Raw genomic sequence first — 16,457 nt, 5'->3', positions numbered from 1 at the left:
TAAAAAAATAGCACCTGCTGGAACTCAGAGAAAACAAAACTAACCAAAGCCACTTCATCTAAAAAGGTTTAACTTTGGAAATTCAGACATTAAGTTCAAAGTTTGAAAGAAATGTTAAAATTCAGGGTTTGAATTGATTTATCTACATCCCCCCTACCCCAAATTATCATCAGAAATGCTAAAAAGGCATAGATCTACTCACCATCTCCAGGATTCACAATCAGATCATGGGTGTCAGCTAATATGATTTGTCCTTTGGCCATCACCTGTGTAACAGAGGAATCTTCCTGTAATTGTTGCTACCAGTGTTGAAAGGCAGGAGGGGAAATGTTCACTGGGTTAACTGCAGAGTGTGAGCAACACCAGGAAGATGCTAAGCAAGTGCCAGGCTGGAATTTACTGGGTCTTTGGAGACAGAAATATTTTCTCCTAGAAGAACCAGTGTTTCCACATTGATCATACTTATCTTTGCTTTTGTACATATTGCATATATAGATCCGGTTTGAATGCATTTTGCCTTTAACCACACATAACTCTGAGAGTCATGTGCTCATTTTTAACAATTGGAGGAGACTGGAGGTCAAAAAGCCTCCTCATTCCTCTCTCAGTTGCATCTATAGTGTGTAGAAAAATTTCACCAGGATTATTTTTCTAATTGCATGGAGCTGGGACAGGAGACCATGGGCTGCAACTAATAAGAGTTTGAATAAAACACCTGAACTCAGGCAGTAAGCAACAGCCCAAATGCTTCCTATAATTTCCTCATTTCTAGAAAAAGATTCCTTTTTCACAGTCAAAAATGACTGCTATTCAATTATTTTCAATATGGAATATTTATATCACAGCACCATATTTGAGTCTCAAGGTGTTTTACAGGTGTGGGGTCCACACCTGTATAAAATGAAAGTTCTCTCGCTGTTTGTTTACCTGCTGCATGTGCATATTTAAAACCAGTTTTCCTAGGCTACTGGGACAAACAGGTATCTTGTCCTTCCATTAATTGTTGGTAATTTTGAAAATAATCACATAGATATTTCTAGCACAGGTTTCTCCTTTTTGAGTATCAGCCTAAATGGCCCTGATATTCTGCACAGTCCACCAGAACCAATGTGTCTGTTCCACTGATATTTTCCTTGTTCTTCAAAGCTACTCTCATCCCCTCTGCTAGTGTCATTAAATGGGATAACCAGAACAAATTTAGGGAGACAGACATTCTATTTGAATTTTCATTTGATTTTTCTTGTTCATCCAAGAGTAACTGACATGTCATTGTTTGGTCACAGTTCAATCTCTCTTCCCTAATCCCCAAAATGAACAAATTCATAGTTCTTACTGCCAGCATGTTATAGTCTGTTCCAATTACTGTGGTCTCCCAAAATTCTGCATCCAGCAGACAGAGGAACGAGAAGCATGAGGGAAGTGTATTTAGATTGCACTGTTGCAGGCCACACTTTCCATTTCAAACCCTCTCCATCATTGCTGCCCATCTAGCAGTGCTGTGGCTGCTCATCATGGAACACAGCCAGAGATGACACAGTACTTTCTGTGCCAGAGATCAAAGTAACCTCAAATATGTCTTACCAAATAATAAATTACAATTTTCTTCTGCTCCCCCATGGCCTCTGGTGTGAAGATATAGTGCACCTGGACCTCTGCTGAGGAGCCACAACTCAATGTCTCAGACTTTGGCTCAATTTTGAGGAAGCTCTTACTGCTGGAGTAAGACCGAGTTACTCTGCGCACGGCATGCTCGTAGGATGGTGTCATCCAGTCACTGTCATAACAGTTCAGTTCAGGTTTATGATCTGCCTGAGGAAGAAGAATAAAAGGTCGATAGCCAAACAAAATCAGGTAAAAAGTCACATAAAAGTCCACAGAAGAACTCTGGATATGTTCTGTATTTCCGATTCTTAGGAGATTGTGGATAACATGCACAGAAGACACAGAAGTGAGGTGACCTGCCAAGAAACTTGTTTTATTTTCCAATTGGCAGAAAAGACTGATAACCCATGGATAGATATTTCCCCTGTTGAAGAGAAAGACAGAGGCTTACCCCTGTCTCTGCCACTCACTCGGATTTCCAGGGAGAGTTCTGTGAAGCTGGTAGTATCTATGGAAAACCAGGATTGTCCCTGCTCATCTGTAGTGTAATTCTCTTTGTATCTGTTTCCACCCACAGTAATTGTGATGGTTTCATTGGCAATTGGAGCATCAGTGCCATCGACCAGCTTCACCTAACAAAGCAATAACAAACTTCAACTTTTAGACTAGCAACGAAAAACAATTCCCAAACAGTACATCCTCTTCCCTCTTTTTCTCCTTGCCAGGCAGGATATTTCTTGATGAAGAAGAACAAAAGAAGAGAATGTGGAAATGTGTGAGGCATGCCCTGAGTTGTCTGAGGGAACAACTGAGAACGTTCTGAGTAAAAAACACCTGGTCAGCCCATGGAAATTATCTATCAGGATCCTGAGCTCCTCAGTAGTTTTCACTCCCCCAGCCAGCTTCATTTGGGACCTCCACCACATATTATCTGCCTCCTGAACTACATAATCTGCACACCCTAGTACCCCACCTGATGGGATTGTGCACTTTTGTGTTTGCTATGCCATTCATTGCCCACGGTCTCAGAAGTTCCCTACCCTCCCGAAGAGTGGGATCCCTGGTTTGTACAAATAGTCCAGCAGCTCAAAGCGGATTTTGCTCATGGTGGATGTGATACCACAGGAGCCTGTTCCAGTCATCTCTATTCCTGAGACAGAGCACAGTAAAGAGGATTATTAATGAATGTCTAGTCATGTTATTCAACCTTTCTCGTGTTTGCCAGCTCCTCCTGTTATGGCTTGCCATCACTTTTTCTTCTCCATGTGCTACATACCTGTGCCATCTTCTGTGATTTTGCCTTGTACCTCAATGCTCATCTCATATCCCTTGCGTAGGAGCTGGAACACCTTGGTCCTCACCACACCAGAAACACACCCACGAGCATCTGCCTAAGCAAGGGATTGGAGAGAAGATTGAAATTCTGTGAACAAAGTTTGTGCTTTGAGGAATGAGAATAGATACCCCAAACCCAACATGCTTAACTTTTTTTCATGAAATTCCAGACTTATGTTCAAGGGCTGTTTCCAAGACCAGAACTTGTGTTCAGCCTGTTTCCTAGTGTTTCATCCGCACATATCCTGTGTTCTTTGATACCTGACACACAGAAATCCAAGGCCCACACTTGTTTCCTTGTTAACTCCCTTGTTCCTCAGTTCTGTTTTTCTTCCTGTTTCTTCCATTATCTTTTCCTTGTTGCCCTTTCTCCTGTATTTGACCCATGTGCAATACCACCTCATCTTCTTTGTTCCTCATTCTCTATACTTCTTGTTTTCCCCTCATCTTTGCTCCTTGCTCCCAGTCAATCCTTTTCACAGTTACAAAATTCTTTCAAAGATTCTCTTCTCAGTTTGTGGAACAATAGCAAGGACCTCATGGCTGGCAACTGGATGTTTGTCACTAGTTTCACTGGGGTCAGGTTTTAATCATCAGTTCTGTTTCCAGTTTCATGATCCCTCTCTTAAGAACACCTTCCTCTGAGACTCTGCTTTTCCTTGGAGAGAATGCTATCTCTGATGTCCTACTATCTCCCAACAGTTACAGATTTATCTCCCTTGAGACAACATTGCCCATTAACCTTAAGAAAAAACCACTACATTTTCATCTTGGGACTCACCTGCCTAGTGAATTCTTCACACACAGATTCTGCTTCTTTTCCGTAACAACTTGAAGCAGACTGGGAAAATTTCCTGCATACTTGGACATTCACCAAGCCAGGAACAGGCTTCCCATAGGTGTACCTGTAATCACAACGTGTTAAACAATGTATCAGGTGAGACACTCATAGTCACACTCAGACACATCTCCTTAAAGGCCTCTGTGGATGATTTCCCAGTACTTCTGAAAGGCTGGCTAATCTGACATTTTGATGATTTCCAGCATTTCCATGGTGAGATTCTTCCATTATCCATGGAAGAAATATTCATCCTATTCTAGGTGGGAGGTATCTGCAGAAAATGATTGACTTTAGAAAGTTATTTCAGCCAGGAGCATCCTTGTATTACAAACTGCTCAGGGTTCAATGAAGAAATTGAAAGGCAACCAGGGACTCAGGAGGAGCCATTTATGAGTCAAAAATGAGAACACTGGGTTTGCATCACCAATTTAAATGATGTCTGATCTGAGATCTCAGGGTATTTGAAGGTTCAGTATTGGCAGAGAAGCTCTAATTGAAGAAATATAAAGACAGAAAGATAAAATGTAAAATAAACCAGGAAGAGAGAGCTGCAGATTTGTTTGACATAATCTTTTAAGGAACAGAGGGAAGACCCTTCACTTTGACTGTTCCGGCCAAACAGCAGGCTCAGGATTGACAGAATGAAATAAGCCTTCACTAGATGCCTGGGAAAAGTTTAAAAAGCCTCTCTGAGCTCTTCTTTTGTTCCTCAGCAGAAAGGCAGAGTGAAGGACAAGCAAGAGAGATTTACTGGAGCTCTGTGACTCACAGACCACAGACAGACACTGGAAGCTCGTTGTCCTTAATAGTGATCATCTTTGGCACCTTCACCAGGACCTCGAACCTGGGCAGCACTAGACAGGAAAGAGAAAGTCTGGTATGAGAAGAATGAATCAGAGCTGTGTACTGCACAGCAACCCAAGCATAGGGCCAGGATCATCTAAATGTGAATGACTCTGTGATCTTCAGTACAGATCTCTACCCCTTCTCATGGTTGCTCATAGGTTTTCCTCACCACTGTTTGGGTTCAAAGGCAATTAAGGAGTTTTGTAATCCTTACCTTCCCTTATTTGCAGCACAGGCTTATGTGATCCCAATTGGCATCTGAGCAGATTCCTCACCTTTGTCCAGTCAGAAGGACACACTGGTCCTGTGTGTTGTGTTCACAATGCATAATTTGCAGCTAGGACTTGGAGCATCACATTCACCACCTCTGTAATGCCCCGAATTGCTAATTCTCTTGGCTGATTCTTACCCTTCTGGAGATCCAGAGTTGCTCACAGGCTCTCTAAGATGCACCAGGGGATATTGTCCTACATTCCCAGAGTGTTCTAGTGAATCTAGCCACAGACTCTCAGGTCTATATTTTCAAGTGGAAGAGGCAGCTATAAAGCCCAATATAAAGGGGCACAGGTTAAATACATATTTTGCTCCTGAGTAATAAGTTACATCCCTCTTCCCATATTGCATCCTGCAGCCCTGTGCCCCCAACTCCTCATGCCCAGTACTAGACTGAACCATGGTGGTGCACCTGAGGTTTTTTTCACAGTGCAAGGAAATAACAGCAGGGTGGGTGCACATCCAAGATCCAGGAACTGGAAAGTAACCCCGGATTATACAATGTAGACATAAATTTCCTCTAAGATGGGAGGCAAAGTTCAATGTTTCAACCCCAGGGCACATTTCCTCAAAAGACTGTAAGAGAAGTAGCAATAGGAGAGATTGATAGGAAAAAGACTAAAGAACAAAGAAAAGAAAAATCAGTCTTGTAGGAGGCTAACAAAGGGACATAGATTTCTGATTTTGTGGGGCATTCAGAATGGTCTTTGTGGGAGGAGAAATGGGCCATCTGTCACCATGGCAGATCGAAGCTTATAACCTGGTTTGTGGTCAAATTATTCACCATGCCTGACTCAAAGGCAAATAAGCCATCTCCCATGGATTTCAGTGACAATCTCCTTCAGGTGACACCCTGCATATTCCAGAAAAAGCAGGTCCTGATCAGCATTTGGGCTTCATGTCAATGTCCATGGAGAGCCTGGGAGTGTGAAGCACAGGCCTTCTCAAATGCACACAGCCTACCCAGAATACACATCCACGAACACCCGAGAAGTTTTATTACAGAACTGAGGGTTAAAAGGCTCCCTGCAGCAGCATATTTCTCCTTACTCAGTCTCTGCTACCAGTCTGTTTGTAACCATTCACAGATTGTTCTTCAATCACAAGTTTTCTACCAGACATGTTTCCTAAGCTTTTGCAGAAACAGGGAAGAGCAAAAATAGAGAGGATTATGAATGGAGAAAGAGACCTTATGCAGATGATGAGAGAGGAAAAATAGGGTCACCAAAATATTGTCATCTCTTACTTCACATCTAGTGCTACTTGCAACAAGCTGCTGGACTGAAAAGCAACTAAAATAAAGTCAGCTGAAATTGATGCCACAAGCCATGCACAAGAATTCCGTCATGTCCCATGCTCCCAAGAGCACTATGAGCAAATACAAGCTCAGGCAGGTTGCAGAGATGCCATAAAGACAGCAACAGCTTCTGATACTCAGCACTTTCTGCCTCACCCCATTGTGAACCCCATTGTGTATTCATTCCCTGCCTTCTCCATGTTGTTCCCTGGAAATCCCAAATTGAGCGGTCACAGTAAAAGGCATTGCTGTCAACTTCCTCTCCTTACCAAATTCCTCCACACTGAAGGAGTGCTCCACATGGGATGAGAAGCTCTTCTGCACAACGATTTTGTAGGAGCCTTGGATGGGGTCCGAGGTGAGGGGAAAGGAGAGCTGTGTAAAGCCTGTTTCTAGTTCCACCCCTTGCCACTGGTACACACGGTTCCTCTGGGGATCCTGCAGGTGAAGGGAACAGTGTCACAAGAGAATACAGGAGAATGCCAGGCACAGGGCAGTGCAGTGCCCAGTGTATACAAATCCCAGCTGGGAAATGCCTTTCTGTAATTATTCAACAATCTGTGAGGTTCTGAAAGCACTTACCTGCCAGTTCTGCATAGCTAGCATGCAAGACAGCTTTTAAATGCTTTTAATGCCCAGGGGTGTTGTTTCCCCCTCAGCTCTGCCTGCAAAGGATGGGGCCAGGAAGCTGGGCAAGACAGTCTGGCAAGGTAACAAGGCAGAGAGATTGATACCAGATATAAGTGGAGCACACGGAGAAAGGAGGGAAGTGTCAGCTTCCTTGACTGGCTATACAGCCTGCAAAAGTTTGGGTTTTTTCCCCTGCCTGGAATGAAGAGTGCTGAAGTAGCAGCACACAATCAGCTGAGGAATCGGATGCCTGACTTATCTATGGGACAGAGAAATGGGCATGTGTAAGGGTCCTAAGCCAGTGGTGGGGTGGGGGAATGGTGACAAGGACAGAGGAAAGTATACCCCACATATAGGCATCCAGCTGAGAGCCCTCCCTTGTGTCTCCATGCTTCTAATGCTTGAGCTGGTCTCACCACTGCTACATCTGTGTTCTGCTCATTATTAACTGACTATCAATAATTAATCCCCTCAGCCTCAAATTTCTTGTCAAAGTTACTGAAACAGCACAGTGGTGCTGTGTAGTTTGATGCACTCTTTTCAGGCTCCTCAGCAGAATGGTTAATGTTTACAATTTTTCATTTTCTGCCTGCTCTTTGCATTGTACCTTGGCTGTCACCAAAAGTTTATTTACTCTAGATAGGTGTGTGACTCAAGGTATGTGACTATGTGCATTTACTCCACTGAGATTTTATCTCAGGGCTTAGGGAAAATGGGGATGTGAATGACATCTCCCAGCTGGAGGTCATCAGTCAGGGGGCAGAAGAGGGGACTGTGTTCCCAAGAAGCCACAGGGGAGGGTGGCACAGTCAGTAAAATGCATCCCCACGGCTCTGACCAAATCCTCTTCATCATCACGTTTCAACCTTGCTGAAAAGATCACCACTGGGCTTCCCCAGAAGAGAAATTCAAGAAAATGTTTACAGCTGGGCTTGTGAACTTGTTGCCATTCCTGTGACATATGTATAGGGAAGGCCTGAAAGCCTGTTTGTTTTTCCTCAGAAAGGTGTTCTATTTTTTAAAAATTACATAAGCAATAGGTCAGAATAATAGTTCAGAAATAGCAGACTCATATTAACTTCTGTGTTTGCACTTTCTTAAGATAAATTAGTGATATTAAGGGTGTGGATTGATGGACATTTATTTCCTTAGAAGTGCTGACTTTTAGGCTGTCACCTTTCTTCACTCCTGCCACTCTTTCCTTTGGTGCAGTCCAAATTTCATGCAATCATGTGGTAAACTGCACTGATAGGTCTGATCTGGCCAAAAAAAAGGACTCTAGAATAAACTCTAGAGTGAATTTTCTGCCATAGGAGTTTCCCACTCTACAAGACTGCCTTGTGAAACCCAAACAAAGGGCAGTGCTAGACTGAGAAGGAGCACTGAGGAAGGGAGAGGTGATGGTGGGGATGAAGGACAAGGCTTACATAAGCTGTTTTAAACAGCATGGACAAACACCATGCCTTTTCAGCGAGAGCTGAAAACACAGATGGCCTTCCTAGGGACTTAAAATTGAAGGCTTTCATGGTTTTGACACACACACAAAAAGGCTATGAAATTATTCAGCTTGTTAGGCAAAGACGTATTTTTGGAGGCAGTGGAGAGGATGTATTTGTTCTTGCTCCTTTCATGAAATTCCTTTACTCAGTAAAGTATCATCTCATTGAAAGGGAAAGGACCCCATGAGACAGCCCTGGCAAAAGGTAGTTCTGAGATGCTCCCCTTGGCCTGCTAATCCACACCACACACTCTCTTACTCTTCTTTCTCCAATGTTCACAGACCATCAGCAGCCTGCCAGCTCTGCAGCTCTTTTCTGCAGCACTCTGAAGGCTTTGGTCTACCTTCTGCTTCCTCTGCTGTGAAGACTCCCCAGTTGTAGACAGAGATGGAGCAGAATGGAGACAGCAACCCCATGCAGCAAGGGACAATGAAAGGACACAGGAGTCATTAATCACCTAAACCAACCAAAAATTTGGGCACACTTATTTCAGGGTCCACCCCTGGGCCCTTATCATTAGTTTTTTCAAAATAAGACATCCCAAATAATAATTGTAAATTTTGGGTTCTCATCTGACAAAGGGAGTGCATGAATCATTGACGGAAACATCCTTCCTATTAATTTTTGCCTGCCACTGAAGTTCAACCCAACAGACAAAAAGGATGTGCTTGGGAAGACAGGGGATGACTGCTTACCTAATTTTGTTTCCTTGGTTTTGATAGCTTATTTAACACAGGTCTCTAATTTCAGCCACACTTGGCAGACAGAAACTCTCAGCTCTGATTGGGAAGAGGAATAAGCCATTTTGATGACCTCTAGGCAAGTGCAGTTCTGTTCACAGCATGGCTTGTAATGGTTAATTAATTTGTTCCTACAGCACATTCTGTGATCAAAGAACCATTGTTGGAACTTATTTGGATGCCTACCTACCAAGCTTTCTTTAAACAAAGGGAAAAGGACACACCCGTTATTTTTCCCTTGAACCTCAGCCTGAAAATACCAGTGCTGGGGACTGGTACCTCTGTGCCTGCACATTCTTCAAAATACAAAATAATGTAGTTATCCACTCACCTGAACGTAGACAAATGGAAACTGTGGGGAAAGAGCAAAAGAAAATCAGTGTTAGAAATATTAATCACATGGAAGCAATTTCCAGATTTGGACTGAAGGGCAGAAGAACAAACTTCTAGGAAGTCCTTTGGGTTCTTCCCTTTCTGTACTTGCTCTGTTTCCTTGATACTTGAAGGCTAAGGGAATCTTTTTAAAAATATTTTAGGGCTCTGACTTTTTGTCTTAACCACAGTATAAAAATGTGATGAAGTAAGAGTTTTCAAAGAACTTGTCTGCATGAGGAACTGACTGTCAAATAAAATAAAGGTGGGCTTGCACCCCTGACCAGTTCCATAAAACCAAGTTCTTGCCATGCTGCTCTGTCTCAAAGTGTGGGATTGCACCCCCTGCCAGAGAGAGCTGCACACCTGTCACTCCCAATGTAACCTTGTCCACAAATTTTTTCAGTAATGAGATCCCTGCCCACATACTTAGCCACATACATTCCTTTACAAGTCTGGTTTTAAATGTCTATATGCTTTTGTAAAGGGGGATGTGTTTTTCAGCCAATAGAAACATGTCCTAGGATAGAATATGGAATGGGTGAAGGATGGTATGAGAGAACATCATATGCTTTAAAGTCTGTCTTCAGTGCTTCTGGATGATGACAATAATGGGGTTAATTAGGAATTAAATCTCCTGGCAAGCAACAAGGAATTAATGCTCTACCTTCTCATTCAGTGGGTAGAAGTCTTTGTCCAGAGAGACAATCCGAAACTGAACTGAAGAGTGAAAAGGAAAAAAAAAAGGAAATTCCAGTGTTAGATTTGTAGCCATCACCAGGAAATGTCAGTTTCAATAATTTATAACTCAGATTCATTCCATGGATCAACAGGCTCTGAATTTAGATCTCTAAGTAACAGAAACAATTACTTCAGGCTCTTTCTCTTGCAGATAGTGAGGGGCAGATAAATTTAGAAGGATAATCAGGTCTTGGCTGAATTGAATTATCTCTTGGGAGTGCCTGTCCTGTTTTGTTGATTCTGGTGCAGCCCAGGGAGACTATGCTTTGCAGTCATCCCAGTTTTGTGCCTCTAGTTGACTAGAATAAATTGGAGCCTGTGCCTACATCTGGCTGTGATGCTGTGCCTGGAGAATGAAGATTAGGAATGATGAAAGTACCATGAACTAGATCTCAGCTGACAGAAATAAGATTTACTGAGTGTATTAGATCCCCCCATGAAGAAATCTGAAAACTTGAATACAAGTATGGCAGCTCTGAAGAATGAAGTCCTTAAGATTTTATGCTGTCAGAGTCAACACCAGCCCCATTCCTGGTACCTGTCTGTCCAGGCTTGTAGATGGGTTTGTCTGTCTGCACGAAGACCAAGCTTTCAGAATTCCTGACCAGCACTGACTTGCGGCTCTTGAAGTGCAGCGTGTCCCCTGTCACTGTCACAGTGAGATATGCCACTGATGTGCTATTGGATTTTGGAAGCTAAGGAAAATCAAGAAGATAACTGCTTTACTGATTCACTCTGTTGCACTAAGCTTTGAAGGAAGGAGTGCTAGCTGGGTCAGAAGGTTCCCTAAAGGGACAAAAAAGACGCAGTGCAGGGAGATGAAAACATGCTTGCCTTCCTTCATTTATACTCTTTTCTTAGTAAAATATTGAACCTGATCTTATTCATCACATGATTTATCAAAATGAAAATTAACCCAGATTCATTAATTAGGATACAGAACTTGTTGCTTACATTACTCACCTACCACACTTCTGCAGTTAAAAATGATGAATAAGCTCTAGAAGCAGGCAAATGACCTCACAGACCTCCCTGTCTTTAATAATTTCCCAGTTTCTACAGTTTTCACTGCATGTTGATATTCTTCATCTCAGGCTTACACAGATCAAATAAACATGGGAAACATTCTGTCAATCAAAGTTCCAAAAGACTTCTCTAAGTTGTGCATGCACAGAAATATGTGGGACACAGAATTTGATGATGGGAGAAAATTAGTGCTCATAAGACTACCACAGTCAGTGATCCACTTTGAATTAATTCCTTTGCTTGTCTTAGCTTAGGGGTCTCTGCAGTGTGTCCTCTTTCTCAGTTCTGGACTGTTTGGATTTACTATGCCACATCAATAAACACAGGAGATCATCCCACAAGGATGAGATACTCACAGAGAAAGGGATGCAGGTGAACAAATCTTTTTCTGACACCACATCATCAATCAGGCTCCTGTTCTCCCCTAGGTTCTCGAGTGTGGCACTCAGTGTCACAGACTCGTTCAGGTGGGTCAGCTGAACGCAGACTTTCTCATGAGAATTCGTGTGTATCATGAAGGGCACTAGCACCATGTACTGCCTAGGAAGAGAGGGAAGCCAGAAAGATCAGAAATGTGAAACAATTTGAAGGCAACAGTATTAAGAGAAGGGAAATTAACAAATCAGCATGCCTAATCCATTGCTATCCCTGTGAGTTGCAGTGCATATAACATGAGCATTCATTTTATTTTGGGTTTATACATATTAAATGGTCTAACTAATTAGACTAAAAGCAGGAAAATGCTTGCAGTAGAAGGAACAATTTCCATGCTAATAGAGAGTGCTTTACAAAGGATGTTTTGTTTGGCTTCACAGCAGGGAGTAGGGATGGTTTGAAAGGTTTCAGGCTGTTAATTGAATTTTGTATATCCCACAATCTCCTATTGAGACTCAAAGGCATTAGCTAAAAACAGCTGAGGAAAAAACCCACCCACTTGTCTGGCTGCTCCAGTCTTTGCCTATCCAGGTTTCCAAATGCTTCACATGCTGAGCAAAGATGTGAGTACTTGCAGTTTGGGACCTTATTAAGATGAGCACACAAAGGATTTCAGAGTGTAGTGTTTTATTGCAGCTCAAGTGTACTTGCATCTTCAAAGAGCTTTTGACAAAGATCCCTCACAAAGGACCCTTAAACTAAGCTGCCATTCAATAAAAGGGATCATTTTACCAATAAATCAAATTATTAATTCTATCCTGGCTTAATTGGTTAAAAGATAGGACAGAAAGGGTAGGAACCAGTGAAAATCTCCAGAGTTTGTGTTGATACCCCTGTTCTTCAGTACATTCCTTAATGATCTGGGAAGTACAGTTTTCTCATATTTTTGCAGGGTAAGAAAATTCTACAAATGGATTTACATATTTGTGGAAAGCTTTTTTATATGATAGAACTGAGTAGCAAAAGTAGCAAATGAGCTGTTCATAAAGGGAAAATAATAAGTGAGCTACTACCACTCAGACTTGAGCACTTGTGGTCAGTCTTGGAAAATTCTCAATTGGTAATAAGTAACAAACGGACTGTCAGGAAGTGTTCAGAAAGGAATGGAGGACAAATACAGCTGGGTCGATCCAGAGCTACATCTTTGCCTGGGCTGAGATTTTTGGGAAGCCCTAAAGCTGCTGTGGAGGCAGTGGGAACCAGGCAGTACCTGCATTTCCTTCACCACGAGGCACTGGGATGAGGTGCAGTGAGGAGCCTGCTGGCAACTCTGCTCAGCCTGTGCTGCTGGAGAAGCTGTGAAAGGAGGGAACTCCAGCCTCCCAGAGGGTGAGTTATAACTTGTGACTCTCCACTTTTCCCAGTGTTTCCTTTCTTCCACAACCTTCTTACCATGGCTTCAGCCCATGCTGCATCCCCTAATGTCATTCCCTCTGCCCCCTGTCAGTGGCACTGGCAATATGACAATAACATCCAGTCTACAGAAAGGACAGCATGACCTAGTTTGTGGGGAATTTGGCCTCATTTCTCTTCCTGTTCACTGTTCTGCTGAAATTTTGGCCAACTTGCAGAACTTCCCCTTAGGCTGGCTTCCCTGCCTTTGAAACAATGATACAAACCATGCTGTTTATAGACCTCTCTTTAGGTGTTTCGGGATATGTTGTTGAAAAGAGACAGATAAATTAAATTACTATGAGGGTTTTAAGTAACTTGGGTCATAAAATCCATGTATATACATTCTGGGACAAAAAGCATTTGGGCTAACAAAAGAGACGTCAGCATGCAACGAGCTGCTCTGACAAGAGAGGCAGTGACTCTGACAGAGGCATGCATCAAGGAGGAATAGGAGACCCTAGAGATAGTGGCTGAGGCAAAAATTATGAGTTTGAGCCTATATAGAGTAGGTAATACTGTAGCTTAAGATGGAATAATGTCTGTCTGTCTATTGACTCTCAGCTACTTACTAGAACAAGCACCCAGCCAAAGAAGACAGTGAATTTCATCAGCCCAAACCAATACCTGCAAATTCAAGTGTCATTATGACCTCACACTTCTGACCATATGCAGAGTACTCCAAAGCATGTCCTCTGCATTGTAAAACAGCTTACATGCACAACCGGAGTAGGAGAACAATACCTGTGGCTGCATTCTTCCAAAATCATAGAAGTTTTGGTTACAAAGGACCTCTGGATGTCTCAAGCCCACCTTAAACAAGCCCTCAAGACCTCCTGGAACAGAACTTTTGCAAAGGACACCATAGGTGGAGTTTTTACCATCTCTCTGGGTCATGTGTTCCAGTGCTGCACTAACTTGATTCTTTTCTAATATGTAATCTGAGCCTTAATTGTGTCTCCTGTCCAGCTGGCCACCTCTGAAATAGAAATAGCAGCAGCAAGTGCTGCTGCCCAAATAGGTGATACCCCTACTTGCACAGGACACAGTAAGCAAGTCTTGGCTGGAAGTTTAATTTTTGTCTTCAGTTCAAGGGTTATTTCCTTTCTGTGTTGTATATAGCAACTGATCTATCCTGCACTTACAAAACCACTACCCTTGTGCTACCTAGCAGTTCACTTCTCAGAACTGCCTCCCTACTGGGCTCCTGTCTTCCTTCTGTGGACCCCAAAAACACCCCTCTGTCTCTCCCCACCTCTCTCAGCCTTCCTTTGTTCTTCCCTCCCAGAATGGGGCTCAAGTAAGGGACAAAGAGCAGTCTGCAGGAAAGATGAAGAAAGACTGATTCCAAGGGAAACAACAAGGGAGAATGCATTCAAACTGAAAGAGAGTAGGTTTAGGTTAGATATTAGGGAGAAAACTTCTTCACTGTGAGGTTGGTGAGGCATTGGCACAGATTGCCCAGAGAAGCTGTGGCTGCCCAATCCTGAAGTGTTTAAAGTCAGATTGAATGGAGCTCTGAGCAGCCTGGTCTAGGGAAAGGTGTCCCTGTCCATAGCAGGGGATTTGGAACTGGATGATCTTTAAGGTCCCTTCCAGCCCAGGCCATTCTGTGGTTCTATGATTCTATGTTGCCCATAGGTCTGAACAGTATGGTTTCATTCCCTTTCCCCCTGATGTTGGGCAAGGATGAATTAAAATTTCTTAATCTTTCTTACATCAGACTCCTTTAGGGAGACCAGAGAGCTCTGCCTGACCCCAAAGCAGACTTGGTTGGCTGATCTACCCCTGAAGCACCCAAACAGGGCAAATGGATGAGGGATTGATGGTACAGTGTGAGTCAAAGGTCCTTCAGGCTGAGCCAGGTACCACTTCACCTCTGAGCACACAGTAAGCGGCAGCAGCAATGCTACACCTTCTGCCAGCACTATGGCAGTGCTCGTGGGCAGAAAAATCTCTGCAGCAAGCATTACAAGACTCGTGCCGGTGACAACTGCACCCCTGTCAGCACAGCAAGAGGAACAGCAGCCAAGGGCTGAAGAGCAAGGCTGCTCCCACCCAGGCCAGAGGCTTCAGAGCAACCCTCTCTGGTGGGCAAGGCTGGGGTGGGCATGCCACACTGCAGCCCCACCGTGCCATCCCAGGCTGCCCCTCTCCCTGGGACCATCAGCAGAGCTCAAGCAGCCATGCTCTGCTCTGCACAGCCCTGCTGTGGGTGTCCAGGGAGGCTGCTGGCACTGGACTCCGTGCTGGAGGAACGGAATCTAGGTCACAGATCCTCTCTGAGAACAAGTACATCTGATGCTGCCAAGGGAAACAAACTGGCAGGGGAAAGGGGAACAAACTGGCTTGGAAGCAACAGGGGAATGGGAAGAAGTAACTCTGTGATTGAAACAAGGATACTCTGGGAAAGGTAAGCATCTGGATTCTGGCATCATGCCCACAAAATCCCAGGCCCTGAGAGCTTTCCAGGTAGAAACATACTTAGGCAATGAGGATCCAGGTCTGGACTATGAGGCAGCTGCAGGACAGGACTGTGGGCACTGTGGGCAGAGATTGGGGGGAGGGCAGAAGAATGCCACTGGCAGAGATGGTGGTGGGGAGGGGTACCAGGGCTGGACAGCCAGGGGGTTACAGGATGGGAGCAGGGAGCACTGGCAGAGCTGGGCAGGAAACTCGGGGCTTGGCTATTAGTGGGAAGAAAACTGAAGGAAAAAGGGAGCACCTAGACCTCCCTCCCCCCTCCGCATGTGTAGCTTACGGTTCTGTGTTGAGAGGAGTATTTCCAGGAAGGAAGAAGAGAAGAAGGAGGAAGATGTTTGGTTTGCTGGGCAGCTTGTCCTTCCCCATGGTGCAGAGCAGGTCGTGGTGAGTCAAGCAGTGCTGCTGTTTTCCTGCACCTTGTAATTCTCCTGCACTGTGTGCTCTGTCAGCCTCTTTATAAGTGCTCTCTGCAAACAGCCCAGGGGCTGGAGGAGATAAGGGCTGGGGGCCAGGGCCCATCCGGAAACAGGGAGAGGCAGTAAGGAGGAGCTGGAACAGAGGGACAGCATTTGGCCAGAGACTCTGCAAGTGGGGGAAGGGTATTTATTTGGATAATGCTTATATTAGAAATCCTTGAATGATTCATACCCTGTTTTCCCTAACCCATCAGAAATCTGCAGTGTTGGGGATATGAACTGTGTTCGGCACATGGTAATATTCCCTGTGGGCAGCATCCAATCACAGCAATCTGATTTAAATTTCCACAATATGTCCTTCACAGTTCCTTTTCATCAGCACTTTAGAAGATATTATTTTGAATTGGAATGACTGACACGAAAGATGAAATTAATAAGTTAATACAGGCGATCATGAATACTGATAAATTCCAGTCACAGCATGCCTTATTCTGCAAAGTTTTTTCTGAGCTGTAAAGCCCTCACTGC

General features: G+C 43.8%; 1 protein-coding gene across 4 annotated transcripts in view; it reads right to left on the bottom strand.

Moving 5' to 3' along the window:
* LOC146445071 (alpha-2-macroglobulin-like) overlaps window positions 1-16,047 on the bottom strand; it is a 37,336-nt gene extending 21,289 nt beyond the window's left edge. For all 4 annotated transcript variants that reach the window (XM_085066983.1, XM_085066992.1, XM_085067001.1 and 1 more), the window contains exons 1-13: window positions 15,791-16,047; window positions 11,559-11,742; window positions 10,715-10,871; window positions 10,103-10,155; window positions 9,395-9,415; window positions 6,464-6,632; window positions 4,548-4,632; window positions 3,719-3,842; window positions 2,879-2,993; window positions 2,643-2,752; window positions 2,073-2,234; window positions 1,582-1,809; window positions 203-266 (exon numbers count right to left, since the gene is read on the bottom strand). In XM_085066983.1, coding sequence (XP_084923109.1) covers window positions 203-266; window positions 1,582-1,809; window positions 2,073-2,234; window positions 2,643-2,752; window positions 2,879-2,993; window positions 3,719-3,842; window positions 4,548-4,632; window positions 6,464-6,632; window positions 9,395-9,415; window positions 10,103-10,155; window positions 10,715-10,871; window positions 11,559-11,742; window positions 15,791-16,032 — 1,714 coding nt within the window. In that variant the 5' untranslated portion in view covers window positions 16,033-16,047. The remainder of the gene's footprint in view (window positions 1-202; window positions 267-1,581; window positions 1,810-2,072; window positions 2,235-2,642; window positions 2,753-2,878; window positions 2,994-3,718; window positions 3,843-4,547; window positions 4,633-6,463; window positions 6,633-9,394; window positions 9,416-10,102; window positions 10,156-10,714; window positions 10,872-11,558; window positions 11,743-15,790) is intronic.
* Window positions 16,048-16,457: the final 410 nt, after the last annotated feature.

The sequence above is a fragment of the Lichenostomus cassidix genome, chromosome 1 (genome assembly GCF_008360975.1).
Source record: "Lichenostomus cassidix isolate B80296 chromosome 1, HeHo_3.0, whole genome shotgun sequence".
In the NCBI taxonomy this organism is placed as follows: Eukaryota; Metazoa; Chordata; class Aves; order Passeriformes; family Meliphagidae; genus Lichenostomus; species Lichenostomus cassidix.
This window is presented reverse-complemented; position numbering and strand designations above follow the sequence as displayed.